This window comes from Nanorana parkeri, unplaced genomic scaffold (assembly GCF_000935625.1).
Source record: "Nanorana parkeri isolate BGI_ZX_2015 unplaced genomic scaffold, ASM93562v1 scaffold375, whole genome shotgun sequence".
In the NCBI taxonomy this organism is placed as follows: domain Eukaryota; kingdom Metazoa; phylum Chordata; class Amphibia; order Anura; family Dicroglossidae; genus Nanorana; species Nanorana parkeri.
Window position 1 is genome coordinate 1,265,456 of NW_017306643.1, and position 17,366 is coordinate 1,282,821.

General features: G+C 44.8%; 1 protein-coding gene across 2 annotated transcripts in view; it reads right to left on the minus strand.

Annotated features, from left to right (window-relative positions):
* The window catches only part of NFATC3 (nuclear factor of activated T-cells 3), a 424,983-nt gene that overhangs the window by 390,473 nt on the left and 17,144 nt on the right, over positions 1-17,366 (minus strand). For both annotated transcript variants that reach the window (XM_018559014.1, XM_018559013.1), the window contains exon 2: positions 4,093-5,203. In XM_018559014.1, coding sequence (XP_018414516.1) covers positions 4,093-5,203 — 1,111 coding nt within the window. The remainder of the gene's footprint in view (positions 1-4,092; positions 5,204-17,366) is intronic.

The window sequence follows — 17,366 nt, forward strand, 5'->3', positions numbered from 1 at the left end:
CCCCCCCGAACAATAAAGACAAACAGGTGGTAAGGGGATGGGACCAGAAGGGTGGGGGCTGACCGAACATTAGTCATCACACAATTTTCCACCTGGCTCCTTCGATTTTACAATTAAAAGTATTTCAGATGGGAGGCAGCAGACGGCCACCCACTAAGTGTGTACTCAGCTTCAGCCTGCAATGTGGGCTTCTTAGATGGCGAGGAGCAGACCATGCACTCTCCAATCTGCTCTGTGTGATCAGTGAGACAGGAGCGCTGTACTATAAACAACAACTAGTTGCGCTTGGAGTCGACTATTCTAAAAATTTTATATATATTCTATAATACCAGCTGCAACAATAAGGTGAAAACCCGTGAATATCAAATGCCAATAGTTGCGCTAGGTGAATTTAAATCAGGGAGAACCAGCTCTAATTCTCCTCCATTTACGGTGATAAAAATTGGTGAATACATTTTGAATGGGTGAACTTTTGAATTAATAAATGTTTGTTCTGTGGTCTCTGTAAACAAATGAATCTGTGTTATTATAAAACTGTGTGAATCCGTGATCTTTTGAATAAAATTATTATTACCAGTGTCCGGACTTGTAGTCTTCAATATATTCAACTAAGTGATATGTGATAATCAAACTTACTATAATAATCTTAATCAAACTTACTATACAAAAATTACATGTGCATGTGTGAACTCACTCTAGAATTCAAAGCAAACTCTATAGATCAAGTATTAATCTGACAATGCCACAGGTAATTATGCAAAAAATACGTCAAAAAGAGTCAATCATAGGTGTCCAAACTGTCGCCCTACTGGGTCAGTCCGATCAATCCTTTGAAGCACCCCAACTCTGCCTGAGACAGCTTGGGGAAATATATTTACTTATCTTTTCTTCCTGGGCATAACTTGGTGGTTCAGTATCAAAGTTCAATACTAGAATTCGTTACAGCAGCCTCTCATTTGCGATCATCCATAGCCACCAATTATTTAAAATTAGCTCTACTGGGCGACGCTTTCTCCTCCCCCTCTGGTTCTCTCCTGCTGCCTTATATATGCAGCGGTATCCACTCACCGGTGATTGTAAAGGGAAAAAGACAAAGAAAAGCCTCCTGGGTGTAGCACTTCAAAAATTTCGTTTGGTAATAACAAGATTTATTATATGCTTACCAAAAAGACAACATTTAAAAGCATTATGAGCGGTAGGTTTCGTCCTTAGGACTTTATCAAAAGGGTATGAGCGCTGTACTCACAGCCACCCTGTCTCAGCTGTCACAAGCCAGGCTGCACAGAAGATCCAGCAAAATGCTGTGCTTGGTCTTCGGTATTGGAGGGCAGGCTCCATAAACAGAATCTGTCACCTCCAAACATCATCACATAGAAGTTTGTTAGCCCCTGTGTGCTAGCAAAACAACAAATCCCAGCAATAATACATTATACAGCGCAATGGAGAATACCACCAGCTATAGAGGAAAAACAAATCCCAGCAATAATACATTATACAGGGTGTTTAATATATTATTGCTGGGATTTGTTGTTCCTCTATAGCTGCTGGTGTTCTACAGTGTGCCGCTTTTTTTTTTTTTTAAACAGGAAACATTAAAACAGGTCCCCCTTACCTGTTTCTGAACCCTTGTAAGTCGCTGCGGCAGCGTGCTCTGCGGGCGTGTGTCCGGCGGCCGTGTGCGCAGTGGGCATGGCGTCCGCAGCGTAACTCGTGTATGGAGTTGCGAACAGGCGGGCGTGAGTGGGAAATTTTAATGTTAGCCGACGAATTGACGATGGAAAACGCTGACGTTTACCATCGTCGATTTTAATCTAATAATTGTTGCAGCTCTACAGAATACCAATGTATAATACACCGGCACACTGCTGAACATTAGCAGCTATAGAGGAACAACAAATCCCAGCAATAATACATTATACAGGCTGTTTAATGTATTATTGCAGGGATTTGGTGTTCCTCTATAGCTGCTGGTGTTCTGCAGTGTGTCGCTGTATTATACAATGCAGAACACCATGCACAATACAATGCAGAAAACCAATGTATAATAAACGGGCACACAGCAGAACATTAGCAGCTATAGAGGAACAACAAATCCCAGCAATAATACATTATACAGGCTGTTTAATGTATTATTGCAGGGATTTGGTGTTCCTCTATAGCTACTAATGTTCTGCAGTGTGCCGCTTTAAAAAAAAAAAAACAACACACAGGAAACATTAAAAAGCTCCCGGCCGATCTCGAATTACCTTGAATGACGGTGTTGTCGGCAGGCAGCGGCGAGTCAGGAAGCTCACCGGGAGGAGAGGGCCAGACGCATGTCCTCAGCGTGGGCATGGCGTAAGTGGCGTCGCGTGAGCGGGTATAACAGAGTAGGCGCAAGCGGCTTAACCGACGCGGGCGTGGCGTAAGCGGCGGGCGTAAGCAGCGTGCAGGAAATTTGAATTTTAGCCGACGAATCGACGATGGAAAACGTTGACGTTTTCCATCGTCAATTTTAAATCGACTTAAATCGAATAATTGTTGCTCTACTAGCAATAAAGTTAGGTTAAAAAACAAATTCTGAAAAAAAAAGTAAAAAATTCTTTAATTAAAAAAACATTTACAAAAATTAAAACCAAAACACTGCCACTCCCGCCATTTGCATGTGAATAAACAAATGTGTAGGGCATTGTGTGTGTGCGCTGAGTGCTGCCCTCATTCCACTGTGTGCCATATTGAGGTAGCCAGGCAACAGCGTTCTCTAACACACACAATGTGCAGTAAAGGGTAAGTTCACTTTGCCGAGCAATTTGGGAAAATGGAATTACCCACTAAAATCCGGTCCCCTTTCCCAACCTGCTATACTTACCTTTCGGCGAACAGCCCTTCTTCTACGCCTGTAGGGATTTACTAACTGTACCCCATACTGCCGACCAGCTCGGCCTTGCACTATGGATTTTGCATAGTGCAAGGCACGCTCAAATACAGTTTTGGTTAAAAATATTTTTTGTTTTATGACAAGTAGATTGTCATGAAGGACAAGATTTAATCCTTGGACAAGTTTTTTTTTATTTCCACAACCCTGAATGTACAGAATGTAACACAGGATGTAGGAGACGCGAAAGTGCCCCCCTTACATGGGTGGCCAGTGGACTCAAAGTTGCACTCCTAACATCAGTGGTCAGGGGGAGGAAGAATTTCACATTATAGACATCTCTCTGTCAAGTGTAATCTGCACCTACAGTAGAAGTATGCAGGCATCCATTGGATGGCAGAATAATTAGCTTGAAGGGCTAGGTATACAGCCATGCCCATTTGGTAGTATCTAATGCAGTCTGCCACCATGTTTCCGAAGACACATTGTAGCATCAGAAACAAGACAGCAGACTGTTTTTGATGTAAAATTACAACAATGTGCATGTCTGCACCAGTCTTCATACTCACATCCTGAGTTTTAAGTCTTCTATGGAACAAATATTTCACATTACAAATGATGCTTTCCACTGCAATTTTTAAACAATTACATTCACCTTGTGCACCACAAGTGGTTATAAGGTGTGTAAATAGTGGTGCAAATGCCAGTAAATGGGTCGTATTTTGGCAGGCTAATGCACAGATATGTATTTAAAGTATAAACACCCAACAGAATTAGAAAGCTATAAAAAAATACTAGTTTTCACTGTCTCGCCAACAATGAAAGGTGCTAGGCCAATAGCCTTTGTAAAGACCATTTTTCCAACCTCCATATGTCTCTCCAAATGGCACTAAAAGTGCTGTACAGAAACTATAGTTTAAAAACAACATAATTACTATGTGGCCATATATATAGTAAAATAGCCAGCAGGTGGTAACATAGCGACTTCAGGAGAAAAGCAGTGAAAGCAGATACTCCCCTTTACTACACATGCCCACCCTTAGAGACTTAAGATTGCTGCCAGTTCTGGCCAAAATTAGCAAGATGGGGTGATGGTCATTTGATTTCTTTAGGCTGCATTGATTAAGATACGTTTTACTTTTCATTTCAGTGTAAAGTATAGTTTAGTTTATCAGGCTTTAGTTATTGAAGGTCAAAGAATTAAGTCTAAATTAACTACTATGCATAGCTTTACTCACCGAAATAAAGGTGTGTGCCCAGATTTTGGTTTATTCCATGTAAAATGGGATGGAACTGACAAAAAATTATCAGTGAAAGAGTCTTTTCTGAGTGAAAGTGGTGAACCAGTACTATCCTCAGAAGGTGTTTCAAGGGTTGGCGATACATTTCCCTGTTCCTCAATACAAAGATCAAGCTTTCCTAGCAATGTGGCACTTTGATCTTCAGAAGTCTTCCGTGTTTTGGGAGGAATATCCGTTTCCTGGAAGCACTGAGAGGGAGACACACTATTAGCTGCATTGTGAGAAAAACTATTCCATGTATCTTCTGAAACACTTCCCCTAGGAGAAAGGATAGGCGATGGCGTCGGGGAGTGATGGGGAGAACTTTGATAACAGATATCTGCACTGGAGTGTCGTCTCTTGCCATAAGGAGATGACGGCCTTGATGAAGGTCTTGAAGTAGGCCGGGGGCTAAGCCAGTTTTCATCAGTAATGCTAGTTCTAGGAGAGTGGCATGGAAACTGTCTTGGTGATAGAGAAGCACCATAGCCAAACGATTGCCATGCATCATCATTAACAAAACCTCTAGGAGAGCAGCTGGGAGATGTCAGTGGCGAGTACAGGCTGAAACGTGCTGCTGCCTCATTCAGTTCAGACTCAACATCATCATAGATGTGGGAAACTGATTCACAAGAAGAAGCATCCGAGAACCAGCTTCTGGAAGATATGCTACTCCCAGGGCTTGGACTTAAAGACGGCTCCCTATAAGAGGGTTCAAGTTGGAGATGGAGGTGGCCGCGGGAAGGCCTTTCAGCTAAATCATTTTCAAGGTCACCTTTTTGCAGTTGTTGTGTGTTTTCAGTATCTTGGTGGCAGTTAGGAGATATTGATGTAATCTGAATGCTAGGACATTCAAATTGCTTTGGTCCTCCTGAAGGATCATACTTAGGTTCCTGGACTTCATTAGTGCCATCAAAGGTTTCGAAGCCTTGAAAGCAGGAGGTGGTAGTGCAAGCTGAGCGGTGAGATTGAGGACCATGCCATGGGAGACAAATGGGCTGGCTTGCTGCCGATAAGGGCTGGTCTACATTGAAGATATAAAATGATGCACTGTCATCAGGCTCAAGATCTGGAAGGGGGAGGAAAAAAAAAATCTGGTAATTCTATTCTAACCAATAAGGATTCCAAATAAGAACACAAAGAATGTGAGACATGTTTAAAAAGTGCATACACTTGATTCCCCTTCAAAGTCCTAAAATAACATTACTTAATGTAGATGGCTCAAGCTAGCAATTTACACTACCACGCTCGCTGAGGGACATCAATGTGTTTGCCCTTTAGCACTCAGAACAATCTTTAAAATCCTGCACATGCATAACTAAGTTTCTCTCAGGCAGCTAAGAGAACTCTGATTTGCCCTCCCAGCAGCGAGTCTCAAATGTAAATAAAGAGCATGTGCACTGGGAGAGAGGATCAGGGTTAGCTGAGGTACCTAAACAACTTTGTTGCATCTACTGTGAATTGTGAAGACAAATTGCCCCACAGCTACAGTTCAGTGAGGTCTTTTTATAACGCTCATGAAGGGTCCCATTGAAACTACAGTTCAGTAAAATGTGTTCATTATTGAAGCATGCATGAGTATGTTGCCATTCAATGGCACGCCAAAGCACCTACAGAACACAGCTGCATTACAACATACTGCAGCACATAATGGGAGGAATCAAATTTATGAGACTTTGTCTTAACTTTGTCTCAACTGGTTTGCAGCCAATCAGCTTTTACATTTTCTAAGCTGTGTGAAAAAAAAAATATGAAAGATAGAAGTGGATAGGTTGTGTAGCCCTTATATAGTTATATACATGTGCTACTATAAGGCTCTTTATTTCTGACTACAAACAGTTAATTGTCTCTGTGTGTAAAGAGAGGCGGAGACTTATGGAGATTGTAGTGCAGAACAGAAAAGGATACATTGCTGAAAGGACTTTGAAAATGGCATCTCCCATGGTGCTGTGCAAGAGGAAGAGAGGGGGACTATGGGCTGTAACTGCGGAGCGTGGGCAGTCGAGGACCGGGATCTGATGTGTGCAGACATATGGCACACAGTGTGATTGAAGACTGCCTGTAACAGAGCTGTGTGGTCACCTCTGCCAGACAGGGACACACAGGCTCTGTATCGCAGTGCTTGAAAGACTAATGTTCGTTTTCTGAGGGGAAAAAACGGTGATCGGGCGCCTGAACTGAGGCCTAGTAACGCGGCAACAGTGGGAATATCGCGGCCTGGACGTACAGCCGATCCAGCTGCAAGAGTGATCTATCCAGCCCAGCTGAGTGAGCGGCATCGAAAAAAACCCAGCGGTGATCGTTGCCAGAGACCTTAGATGACCCTAGACGAGCGGTGTGTCATAGACTTACCCGGCGCTTCCCTGCGATCCAGCGACGTCTCACTCCGCCGATGACGTCACACAGGCTCCGCCCACGGGGCGCAGCCCAGCAGTGAAAGGCTCAGCTGTTTTCGTCACTCGGCGTTCTCTCGTTTTGGAGCGTCGAGTGACGAACGGTGAACCTCGGTATCTTACCCTCTCGCCCAGTGCAGTCCACAGTCCGGAGACTCATCGTATGCAGCAGTTACCTCTTTCACCCCCTCTGAAGCACCTGCAGTCTAACGGATCGGAGGCTCTGACATACAACTCGTTTGGCTGATTCAACTAAGCGCAAGTACCCTGGGCACTGACCCTGAACCTAACGTTATAGTTGAAAGGAACTGTGTATCGCATACCAGATCTAGTTTACTGGTGGAGGACATATAGATAACTGCTTGCATTATAAATACTAAGCTTACAGGGATTGCTCATGCTTATTGCTACAACCTGAATTATAAGTGGAGGAGAGGAGTTACATCTTACTATGACCTGCTGACTGCCATACTGCTTGCATTATAACTACTAAGTTACAGGGATTGCCTATGCCTATCGCTACAACCTGAATTATAATTGGAGGAGAGGAGTTATATATCAATATACCCTGCTGACTAACTGCCATACTGCTTGCCTTGCCTATATTAAGCATACACGCATTACCTACCCCTACTGCTGCAACCTGTACCAGAATTCATAGTCTGCACACACTACTCCTTTGCACCTGATCAAACCGCCAGCTGCATTGCCAATTAGTCACCCCGTATATTATGTAAGGTGTCTTCTAAACACCCAGGGCCACATACAGATTCCCCTAGCGGTCCCCCCGGTGGCAAATGATGAGTACGGCCACCTAACCGCACTTGGTGTAATTGGGTACCGTTCACTGAACCACCTCCTTAAAAACCCTCCTTTCAAATAAATTGATCTCCAAATTCCGCAGCAGAGATCCAAAAGAGTACACATATTCGGCGAACCTGACACGGTGATGTGTTCCAAGAAATCCTAGACGAGCAGTGATGTGTTGCCAGAGACCATAGATGACCTCCCCTTCTTCCCAAGTGTCGTTCTGACGAAAGAGGGACTTCCATCTGCTGTTGACAGACGTAATCTTTTCCCAAGACCAATGTGACAATGTACTTTTACACATCTGCTACACAGTATGGGCACCAACGTTGGCTCGCCTAGGACATTACTACTGGCCAGTAGTTTAGAGGGCGTGTGATACTTCCAAGGGGAGATATTATTGTTGATTTTATCTATCCCAAGATTTCTCTCTGAGACAGTCTGGCATCACAAGTTTCTGTGTAGGCAATAGATAACCGCGGTTACAGAATGTCAGGGTGCCTTAGCCTGTCATTAATTGTACTGCATGTGATTGGTAAGCCACTAAGTGCATTATTGTATATTACACAGTCATTAAATCCATTACAAAACTATTAAAGGTTTGTTGGTGTGCTGTGGATCCACCTTTGTACATTGGTGCAGGGGGACAGAAAGACCCGTCACAACCAGCGGCTCCTGCAGGGGTAGCGCTACAGTTGCTATTGGCAACCACACAAGTTGAGACAGAACTTGTCTCAAACACTTTATTTATTCCCCCAAATGTGTGTTATGCTGCACTTCGGAATATGCAGCATAACCTACATTTTCCCAAGTTGTTTATTACAGCCCATCATTTTTAAATGGGCTGCCTAACACAACATGCTTCCATGCAATTGTCTCACTATTTCCTGGTGTGAGTGAGCCCTAAAGCTGGCCATACGTGGTTATATATTTTTTTTTTTAATTCAGAAACAAATATAACAAATTCCTACATCTATACTAAACAGTGTGGATGGACGCATCTACGCATGTGCAAATACTGCCACATACATGAAACAGGGACACTACCAATTAAAAAAGGCCTGCTCCTCCTAGTGGTTTTTACCTCTACTCCTGCTCAAGAGCTTAGTTGCAGCAAGCAATTAGAATTGAGAAAGGTTAAAGTGGACTGGAACTCCAAAAATGCACTGTTCTTCTATTTGCCATTTCTTAGAAATGTTAAGTTTGTCCTAAGCTGTACTCAGATTTATGTCTTCAGTTCTTCCTAAAAAATAGTAATGCACTTTCTGGTATGTGAGTATACACAGACAAGTCTGTGCTTTAACCTTTTCTCCACCAGAGCCTTTTTTGCATTTTTTTTGCACACGCTAAATTACATATTTTAGGGGCGTAGTTTCATCAAGACGCACATTGCTGGAGCTGTGCACATCTTTTGCCAGGCCGGACGATGCAACTCACTCTTTTCCTCCTGATACTGAAAGAGAGGCAGACTCGCGGCACTAGCGGTGAGCATTGACTGGCGCCAATTTACAGTCTGTTCACTCGCCACCTGTTGGACCTGAGCTCTCCTCTCGCCGCCAACATGGCGCCGACCTGATCCACTGCAGCAGGTCCCACCTGGGACAAGTGCCATGGATGCCAGGATCATGGGAGTGCCCATTCTTTGATTCACCATCCCCTTGGACCTATCCCTGCCAAGATGTCTTAAATGAAGGTGGTTTAAAGGGGTTTCTGCCGCTCCTTTCCACTAAGAGGGATCTGAAATCCATTGGTGCTTCTATTGTTGATGCACTTAAGAATGGGCTCCAGGACATAAAACATCTTTCTGCAGGTGACGAAAGGGTGACTGTGGTGGAGGCAACGAAATCCTCGATGTCTGCAAGAGTGGCAGCGCTTGAGTCAGATTCTGCTGCTACTCGTAAACAGCTGCTCCACATGACCTTATATATTGATGATGCGGCTAACAGAAGCCACAGAATCATTTCTCTGAGGGGGCATTCCTGCAGCAATCGCAGGCACTCACCTACGCGATACGATTGTCATTCTCAATCAGCTTCTCAGTAAGCCTCCCACAGCGGAATTCGAACTTAATCAAGTACACCGTTAAAAGGTGTGTGTTAAGCTGCTTCCCCTGTCCCAAGAGATGTCTTATGCCATGCATATTTTCTCACTATAAAAGGAGGAACTTATCCATCAGGCATGGCATCAGGGTCTGGTTGAATTTCATGGAGCTGCGGTACATATCTTACATGACCTCTTGAGACATACTCTTCTCATGATAAAATCCATGAACCCATCACACTCAAAAAACGCTGTTCCAAAGAGATAAGGGTGGGTGCTGCGGTAGTCAATGGCTGGCAACCATGATGAATAACTAGTAGAATATACAGAGACTCCGGCACTCCAATAGTGAATCAAATGTGTTTATTGACGTATGAGTAGCAGTGATACACAATGCGACGTTTCGGGGTCACACAGGATTCTCTTCAATCAGGCAAAACAAGTGATACAGATGGGAGGTGAGAGACAAGTTTCTATACACACCACAGTGAAAAAACCAACCAATCCCAGGAGTATGCTGCGACCCTGTGACATCACATTAACCCCATGACCCCATCATTACATAAGGCAGAAAATGTGATCATAGCATATTGAATGAAGTACAGATCGAAATCCTCACATTATTTTATGTAATAACTTAAATAATATTTAATGAAATATTAATTATTTACATTTTGAAATAATAATACATTTAAAAAAATAGAACTATATTTCATAATCAACAAAGAATATTTATGAATTAAATAATTAACCACCTGCTGTCAGGCTGTTGTAATTAAGGCCCCATCCACACTAAGCGATTTGCAAATCGCGCGTTTGTCGGGCAATTTGCATTTTGCGCGATATGGTGCAAATGCTTGCATTGAGCAAGCTGGAATCGCAGCAAAATCCGCTCCAAAAAGGGTCCTGCTGTAGCGACGCACGACCCGCTCCATTGGACCCTTTGCCCCATTGCCATGCATTGGAGAGCGATATCGCGCGGTAAATAGCCGCGATATCGCGGGAATTAGCGCGCGATAAATCGCTCAGTTTGAACGGGGCCTAAACGGCCGGACAGCGGACGGAATGCGGGTGGGCGTTTTTAAATGTCCTAACCCACCCCGCTCGTGCCCGCCGCTAGGCCACGCGCACGAACGAGAAATTGGCTTTGACGGTAAATTGGCGGTAAAAAAGTCGCGCAACAAGCACGCGTTTCCGAAGGCTACTTGGCTGTATCCCAATGGAAACGCGCAACGAAACGGCCCAAAGTAGTACATGTACCTTTTCAGGCGTGGAAATACGCCAAGGTGGGAACGAGACCATTGAATACAATGGGATTTATATTTTTGAGCGTTTTGTATAGTGTTCGTCGAGCGTAGAACGCGCTACAAAACGTTCAGGTGTGAACGAGGGCTTACAGGGGAGTGGCCCGCCGCTGTCTGCTCCTCAGACACGCCTCCGGTTACGTCCACACAACCCTGAGCACAGGGGGAGATGGCTGCAGCGCCATAATGACCAGAGAAATCCACACCCCTAAGTTGTCAGGGTAACGGCCGAAGCTGGAGCAAGGATTGGCCGCACGCACCCCTTGGGGGTGTAGAACCAGCTACGTTACCGGTAACCATGGTCGCGGCGGGACGCTATTGGCGGAGGCAGATATATGGGGAGTGCGAGGTCCAGAGTCTACCCTTTGGACACAGTGTTAATGGCCACACTGATGTAAAGCTGGTAACTAATTGATCGCCCTCTCGTGCTTCCTCCATGAACGTTAGTCAAACTAGGACTGTTGCTTCCTCCCATGTTTTTGTTTTATTTTAATATCTCTCTTCCATGGGTGCACGTTTCCATACCTGGATTATGAGTATCACCTACACAAGGGCTTTTGGTTTCTTTCCCATGTGTCTGCCTATGGACCCGACATCGCACTCCTCGTACATCTCACCTAGGGATGTCCCGATACCGGTACTAGCATCGGTATCGGGACTGATACAGGGCATTTTGACAAGTTCTTTTACTTGTCATAATACCCCCGATACATAGCGCAGAAGCTAGCGCTATTTTTTTTCTTACCTTACCGTGAGAGCAGCGGCGAGTCAGTGATGGTCCGGTGGGAGGAGCCCCAGGTGGGGTCCTAATTTAGCTGGCCAGCGACTGCCCACAGGACCCCGACATGCCGGCCAGCTAAATTAGGACCCCACCTGGAGCTCCTCCCACCGGACCATCGCTGACTCGCCGCTGCTCTCACGGTAAGGTAAGAAAAAATAAATAAAATAGTGCAAGCTTTAAGCAGCAGTGGCAGAGGGGGTCCCGGTCCTCGGCCAGATTAACATAGGGACGCGTGGAGCTCTGCTCCAGGTCCACCCCGGCAAATAGGCCCGGCCTGGAGTCAGAGGAGAGACCAGGGACATGGGCTCTGCTGTTTACCATGAGGACCGGGAACTGAGAAGAGGATGGGACAGGGCCCCGGGGGGGAGGGGGTGCGCTGGGAATAGCACATGGGGGAGACCCCGTGCCTGGTGGCAGTGAAGATTCTGGCGGCATCCTGGCCAAGATCGGTGAGTGACAGTGTGTGTCTGTGTGTAGGAGAGACGGCTGTTTGTGCCCAGCGATCCCATCTGCTTGTGACAGTCACATCTTCCCTGCCTTTGTGCCATCTACTCTCATCACACCCTCTATTGACTGTAAAAGATTAATTCCCAAACTCTACCTGTACCCTATTCTATTATGTACCCTTTGACTATGGCCTGCATTGTACCCCCTGACTATACCCAGCACTGTGCCCTCTCACTATACCACCTAGCAACACTCAGCACTGAGCCCTCTAACTTTACCTCTTACTATATCCCCTGACAACACCCAGCACTGTGCCCTCTGACTACTAGCAGTCAACTGCATTCAACTACTAGCAGTCAACTGCTAGCAGTTGAATGGCAATGTGCTAATAAATCGACTATTGCTTCATTGGAGTGCTGGTGGCGTTATTTTCTATCGTATCTCTTCACGGTGCCATCCGTGGCCACTACAAGCACCCACCCGTCCACACGGGTCCTTTTTTTGACTCCGGTAAGGAGTGCAGCAAGAACTCTTGATTTCTGACTCTGACTATACCCCTCACTGTACCCCCCTGACTATAACCCTCACTGTATACCATAACTATGCCCCCTAACTACTTACGCCCCTGATTACCAGGGGATAATAGTAAATCTATTGTTTGCAGTGTGCACTCTATATGTACTACATATAGAGTACACTGCAGCAATAGATTTACTATTATCCCCTGCTAATATGAATGGATTAAATGATCCATAGTACATAACATGTAGTTGTACTATGGATCATTTAACCCATTCATGTTAGCAGGGGAGAATTGTAATTCTATTGCTGCAGTGTACTGGACGTGTGTGCTGTATATGTACTATGGATCATGATTTAACCTATTCATGTTAGCTGGGCAGAATTGTGAGCGCCTCCCACAAGCTGAGCACCGAGACGCGATGCAGCGATCCTGCCCAGCACCTACTACGAGAGGCACCTCGTGAGGCAACAGGGATCCGAGTGAAACTGTGAGTGAGGGAAGCTGGGACGGAACTGGCTGTAAATCTATTGCTACAGTGTACTGAAAGTGTGTACTGTATACATGGTACATCTAAACAGCACACACCTCTACTACAGCAATAGATTTACAATTCTGCCCTGCTAACATGAAAAGGTTAAATCATGATCCATAGTACATAACATGTAGTTGTACTATGGATCATTTAACCTATTCATGTTAGCAGGGGAGAATTGTAACTCTATTACTGCAGTGTACGGGAAGTTTGTACCAGGTTAAATGATCCATAGCACACACTTGCAGTACACTGCAGCAATAGAATTACAATTCTCCCCTGCTAACATGAATAGGTTAAATGATCCCAGAGGCAGATGCATGATCGGATTTGTAGTTTCACAGCAGCTGTGTGAAAGCAAATACAAATGTTTTATTGTTCTAAAACAGTCCTAAATTAAAGTTCTTCATAATCATAAAGAAATTGGCTTAAAATCATTAGTCTGTATCGGTTTTTTTTAAATGTCACCTGTCCCTTTAAAAAAAAAAAAAAAAAAAAAAAAATCGGTAATTGGTATCGGCAAGTACATGAGGGGAAGTACTTGGTCTTGAAAAAGTGGTATCGGGACATCCCTAATCTCACTCATGCGTTTTTTCATTATGACTTTATTCCATGAACACACATTATACAAGGATACATTGGTCTACACGATCTGCAAAAATAGTGCTCGCCGCATTTTTGCGGATCGCACTGGACTGGAACACAGGCACTAATGCAGGCGATCGCACTGTGGGCGAGGGGCATGCCTGCGGAGCCTGGCTGCGGTGCCATTGACTTCAATGCACCGCCACGCCCCCTCCCGCCCCTGAATGCAGGTGTTTTTTCGTTGGCAGATCTCAATGAGCTCGTCATTTGAAAAGTAGATCTCCAGACGAAAAATAGTGGGCGCCCCTGCCCTAGATGGACCCTGCTGACTGATAACGTTAATACAATGACTACTACCCTGTGAGTGAATGAAACACGAAGGCCCCGTTCACATTGAGCGATTTATCGCACGGTAATTCCCGCGATATCGCGGCTATTTACCGCGCGATAATCGCTCTTCAATTAATCTCAATGGGGCAAAGGGTCCTGCTGTCGCGGGTCGTGTGTCGCTACAGCAGGACCCTTTTTGGAGCGGATTTTGCCGCAATTCTCGCTTGCTCAATGCAAGCATTTGCGCGACAAATCGCGCGATTTGCCAACCGCTCAATGTGAACGTGGCCTCAATGTACTCATACATGCATATGACTATGTAAATGGCTTTTGCCATACTCCACACTGCCCAGTACATAAGGTTTAACCAAATGGGTTTTACTCTTACATCAATTAATTTTCACAACGCATGCATGGGTGCGTTGTCCTCCTGTCATGCATTGTTAACTATGGCCTTTTGCCCTCATAAACCAATGGTTTACTTCTAGCATTGCTGGACTTTTGACTCAATGATTACTGTCTAAATGCGCTGAGAATTAGCTCCTTTTAGAAACACAGTAGACATTGTCATCATTTAATCATGTATTCAGGTTTAATTTTTGTGTACTGGAGCTCTTTAGTATGTGATTCCGCTCACCAGGGATCATAACATGTTCCCTTGCGTTTATTTATGACTTCCGCTGTCTTGGGACGTATGTTTATGTCTTGCCTCTTTTTATTGTGGCAGCAAGTTCACTATGGCTTCGGGATAGCCTGCCTCCGTCAATAGTGTCCTGCCAAGACCATGGTTACCGGTGACGTGGCCGGTTCCACACCCCAAGCGGTGTGTGCGGCCAATGCCAGCTCCAGCTTCAGCCATTACCCTGACAACTCGGGAGGTGTGAATTTCTCTCATCATTATGACACTGCAGCCATACCCCTTGTGCTCAGGGTTGTGTGGGCGTGACTGGAGGCGTGTCTGGTAAGCAGACAGCAGCGGGCCACTCCCCTGTTACAGGCAAACTGCTGGATTGACCCATGCTGTCGCACATGTTCATGTAAACTTTCACTTCTTCTCATTACAATGTTCTGAGGCACCTATTCTCCATATGTGCATTAATGTAACATGCTTATACCTCTTAATGAGAATTTCGATCTGTACTTCGTTCAGTATGCTATGATCACATTTTCTGCCTTATGTAATGATGAGGTCATGGGGTTAATGTAATGTCACAGGGTCACAGCAGACTCTGGGATTGGTTGTTTTTTTCACTGTGGTGTATATAGAACTTTGTCTCACCTGCATCTATGTCACTTATTCTGCCTGATTAAGTGGATCCTGTGTGACCCCGAAACGTCCCATTAAGTGGATCACAATATGCTACTCATACGTCAATAAACCGCTGTATTTGATTGACTATTGGAATGCCGGCGTCTCTGTATATTCTACCAGATACTATTCTCATGAAACGCATGCCTTGACCCCTGCTGGATAACATCCGAGCTTCTGATACGACTTCTAGATGGGGCCAACCATTCCACCTTCTGGTGCGATGTGACAATTCGACCTTGCAGCTGCACACCCCAGACCAAATACCTGTCTTCTTACAGTTCCTGGATGCTCGCCCAGGTAAGGTACCTAATTAACATCAGGATTTTCCTGATGACTTTACAGAGCCCCTTCCACTACCTCCCAGGGCACCATGAGAAGACCGCTTTTGTGGAAGACCTTTTCAGGGAAGGAGGGATAACTGGTTGCAAAAATCTTTGGGCTGGTTGATGTGATGGGACCTGTGGAGACACCCCCCCCCCCTTTATTGACAGGGGGTCCCCGTCCAGGGACAGCCTTCCTGTTCTTCCCATTTGGGGACCCTGAGATAATTGAAACCATAAGCGCGGGTGGGGGTGGGTGTTATCTTTTCTCCACGTGCTGCTTTGCTTAACGTCCACAGAGTAATACCTGCAGGGGGACTGGGTATCAGAGGGGCCCTGTTAAAAGGGTATTATTCATATAGGGATTATGTATGCATGTGATGAACATAAGTGATGATTGATTTTCTATATATACATTTGTTCAGTATGGGAATATACGCAATGAGATTAGAGTCTGTGGTTCAGGTTGTATTTGCTATACATCTGTTACTGATCAAACATGATGGCAGAAATGCTTAGAACCTCCCACATTCCTTATTATTAAGAAAGACTGTGAGACATTCTCAAAGTTTATGAAGTGTTTACAAAGTATGTATTATATCTCTTTACTGTAATATTTCTTGATTATTTTTTTTTTCCAAAATTTTCTGTAATTTTTCCTAATTATAGTAAAAAATAAAACCCCCCAGTGGTGATTAAATACCACCAAAATAAAGCTCTATCTGTCCCCAAAAAATGGTATAAAATTCATTTCAGTACAGCGTTGCATGACGGAATAAACGTCAGTCAAATTACTGCAGCGCTGAACACTGAAAAATGGCCTGGCCAGGAAGGGGGTCTAAACACCTGGTCTTGAAGTGGTTAAACACTTACAAGAACTTATTTATACATCTACATATTTCTATATTTTGTTTTATGCTATTAATCTTGTAATCATTTGTAACTTTGTAATTAAACACATTTTTGAGTTTTAAGCAAGAACGGAAGCAATTTTTTCCTCTTTTAAACTTTTCACCTTAAGAACAAGAATATAAATATGACATAAAAATATGATATCAAAAATCATATTCTACAGGCCCTGTCCACTGTATCACAAATTGACAATTTAACTTAGCCTAGGTCAGGGGTGCCCATTAGGTCGATCGCAAAGTGATCCCTGGTAGATCTGCCGTGGGGCTTCTCTGGATCCCCGCTGCTCTCCCCTACCTGTATGCAGCGGGGATCCGAGGAGAAGTGAACGAAGCGCGGCGGCGGAGGAAGGAGCCGCTATCACAGCAGCACGCCGAGCGGTGAGGAGAGAGAGACACTTGGCCTGGATCTGACAACCGGCAGGTCTCTCTCTCCTCACATGCTGCTGTAACAGCGGCTTCGTCCCACGCCCCCCGCGGCTGAAGTGCTTCCCTCACTTCTCCTCTGCCCAGGAGAGAAGCGGGGATCCAGAGGAGAAGCGGAGCTCCCCTGTGTGCGTGGCCGAGAATAGGTACATATCAGTAATATGTATCAATCCTGCAGGACAAACACTGGAGCGATCAGCTGATCACTCCAGTGTTTGTAAATAACTGTGGACACATAGTACAATGTGTCCCCAGTTGGGAATGAACATGAAGTGCTTTACATCACTTACTGTTCATTCAGGAGTTTCTCAATGGGGAGTAGCACTCTGTACAGAGGCTCCTCCCCATTCAGAAACTGGATGATAGTAAAAAGTTCTTGAATGAATGGGAAGCCTCTGTGCTTTCCATTCATTTAGAACAGAGGCTGCAGAAAAAGAGATTGTGTCCTCAATTTCTTTTTCTATTTTAAAAAGGGAAATATCAGGGGGCTCTTTAGACCCCTAATATTTCCCTGAAAGCCCCCC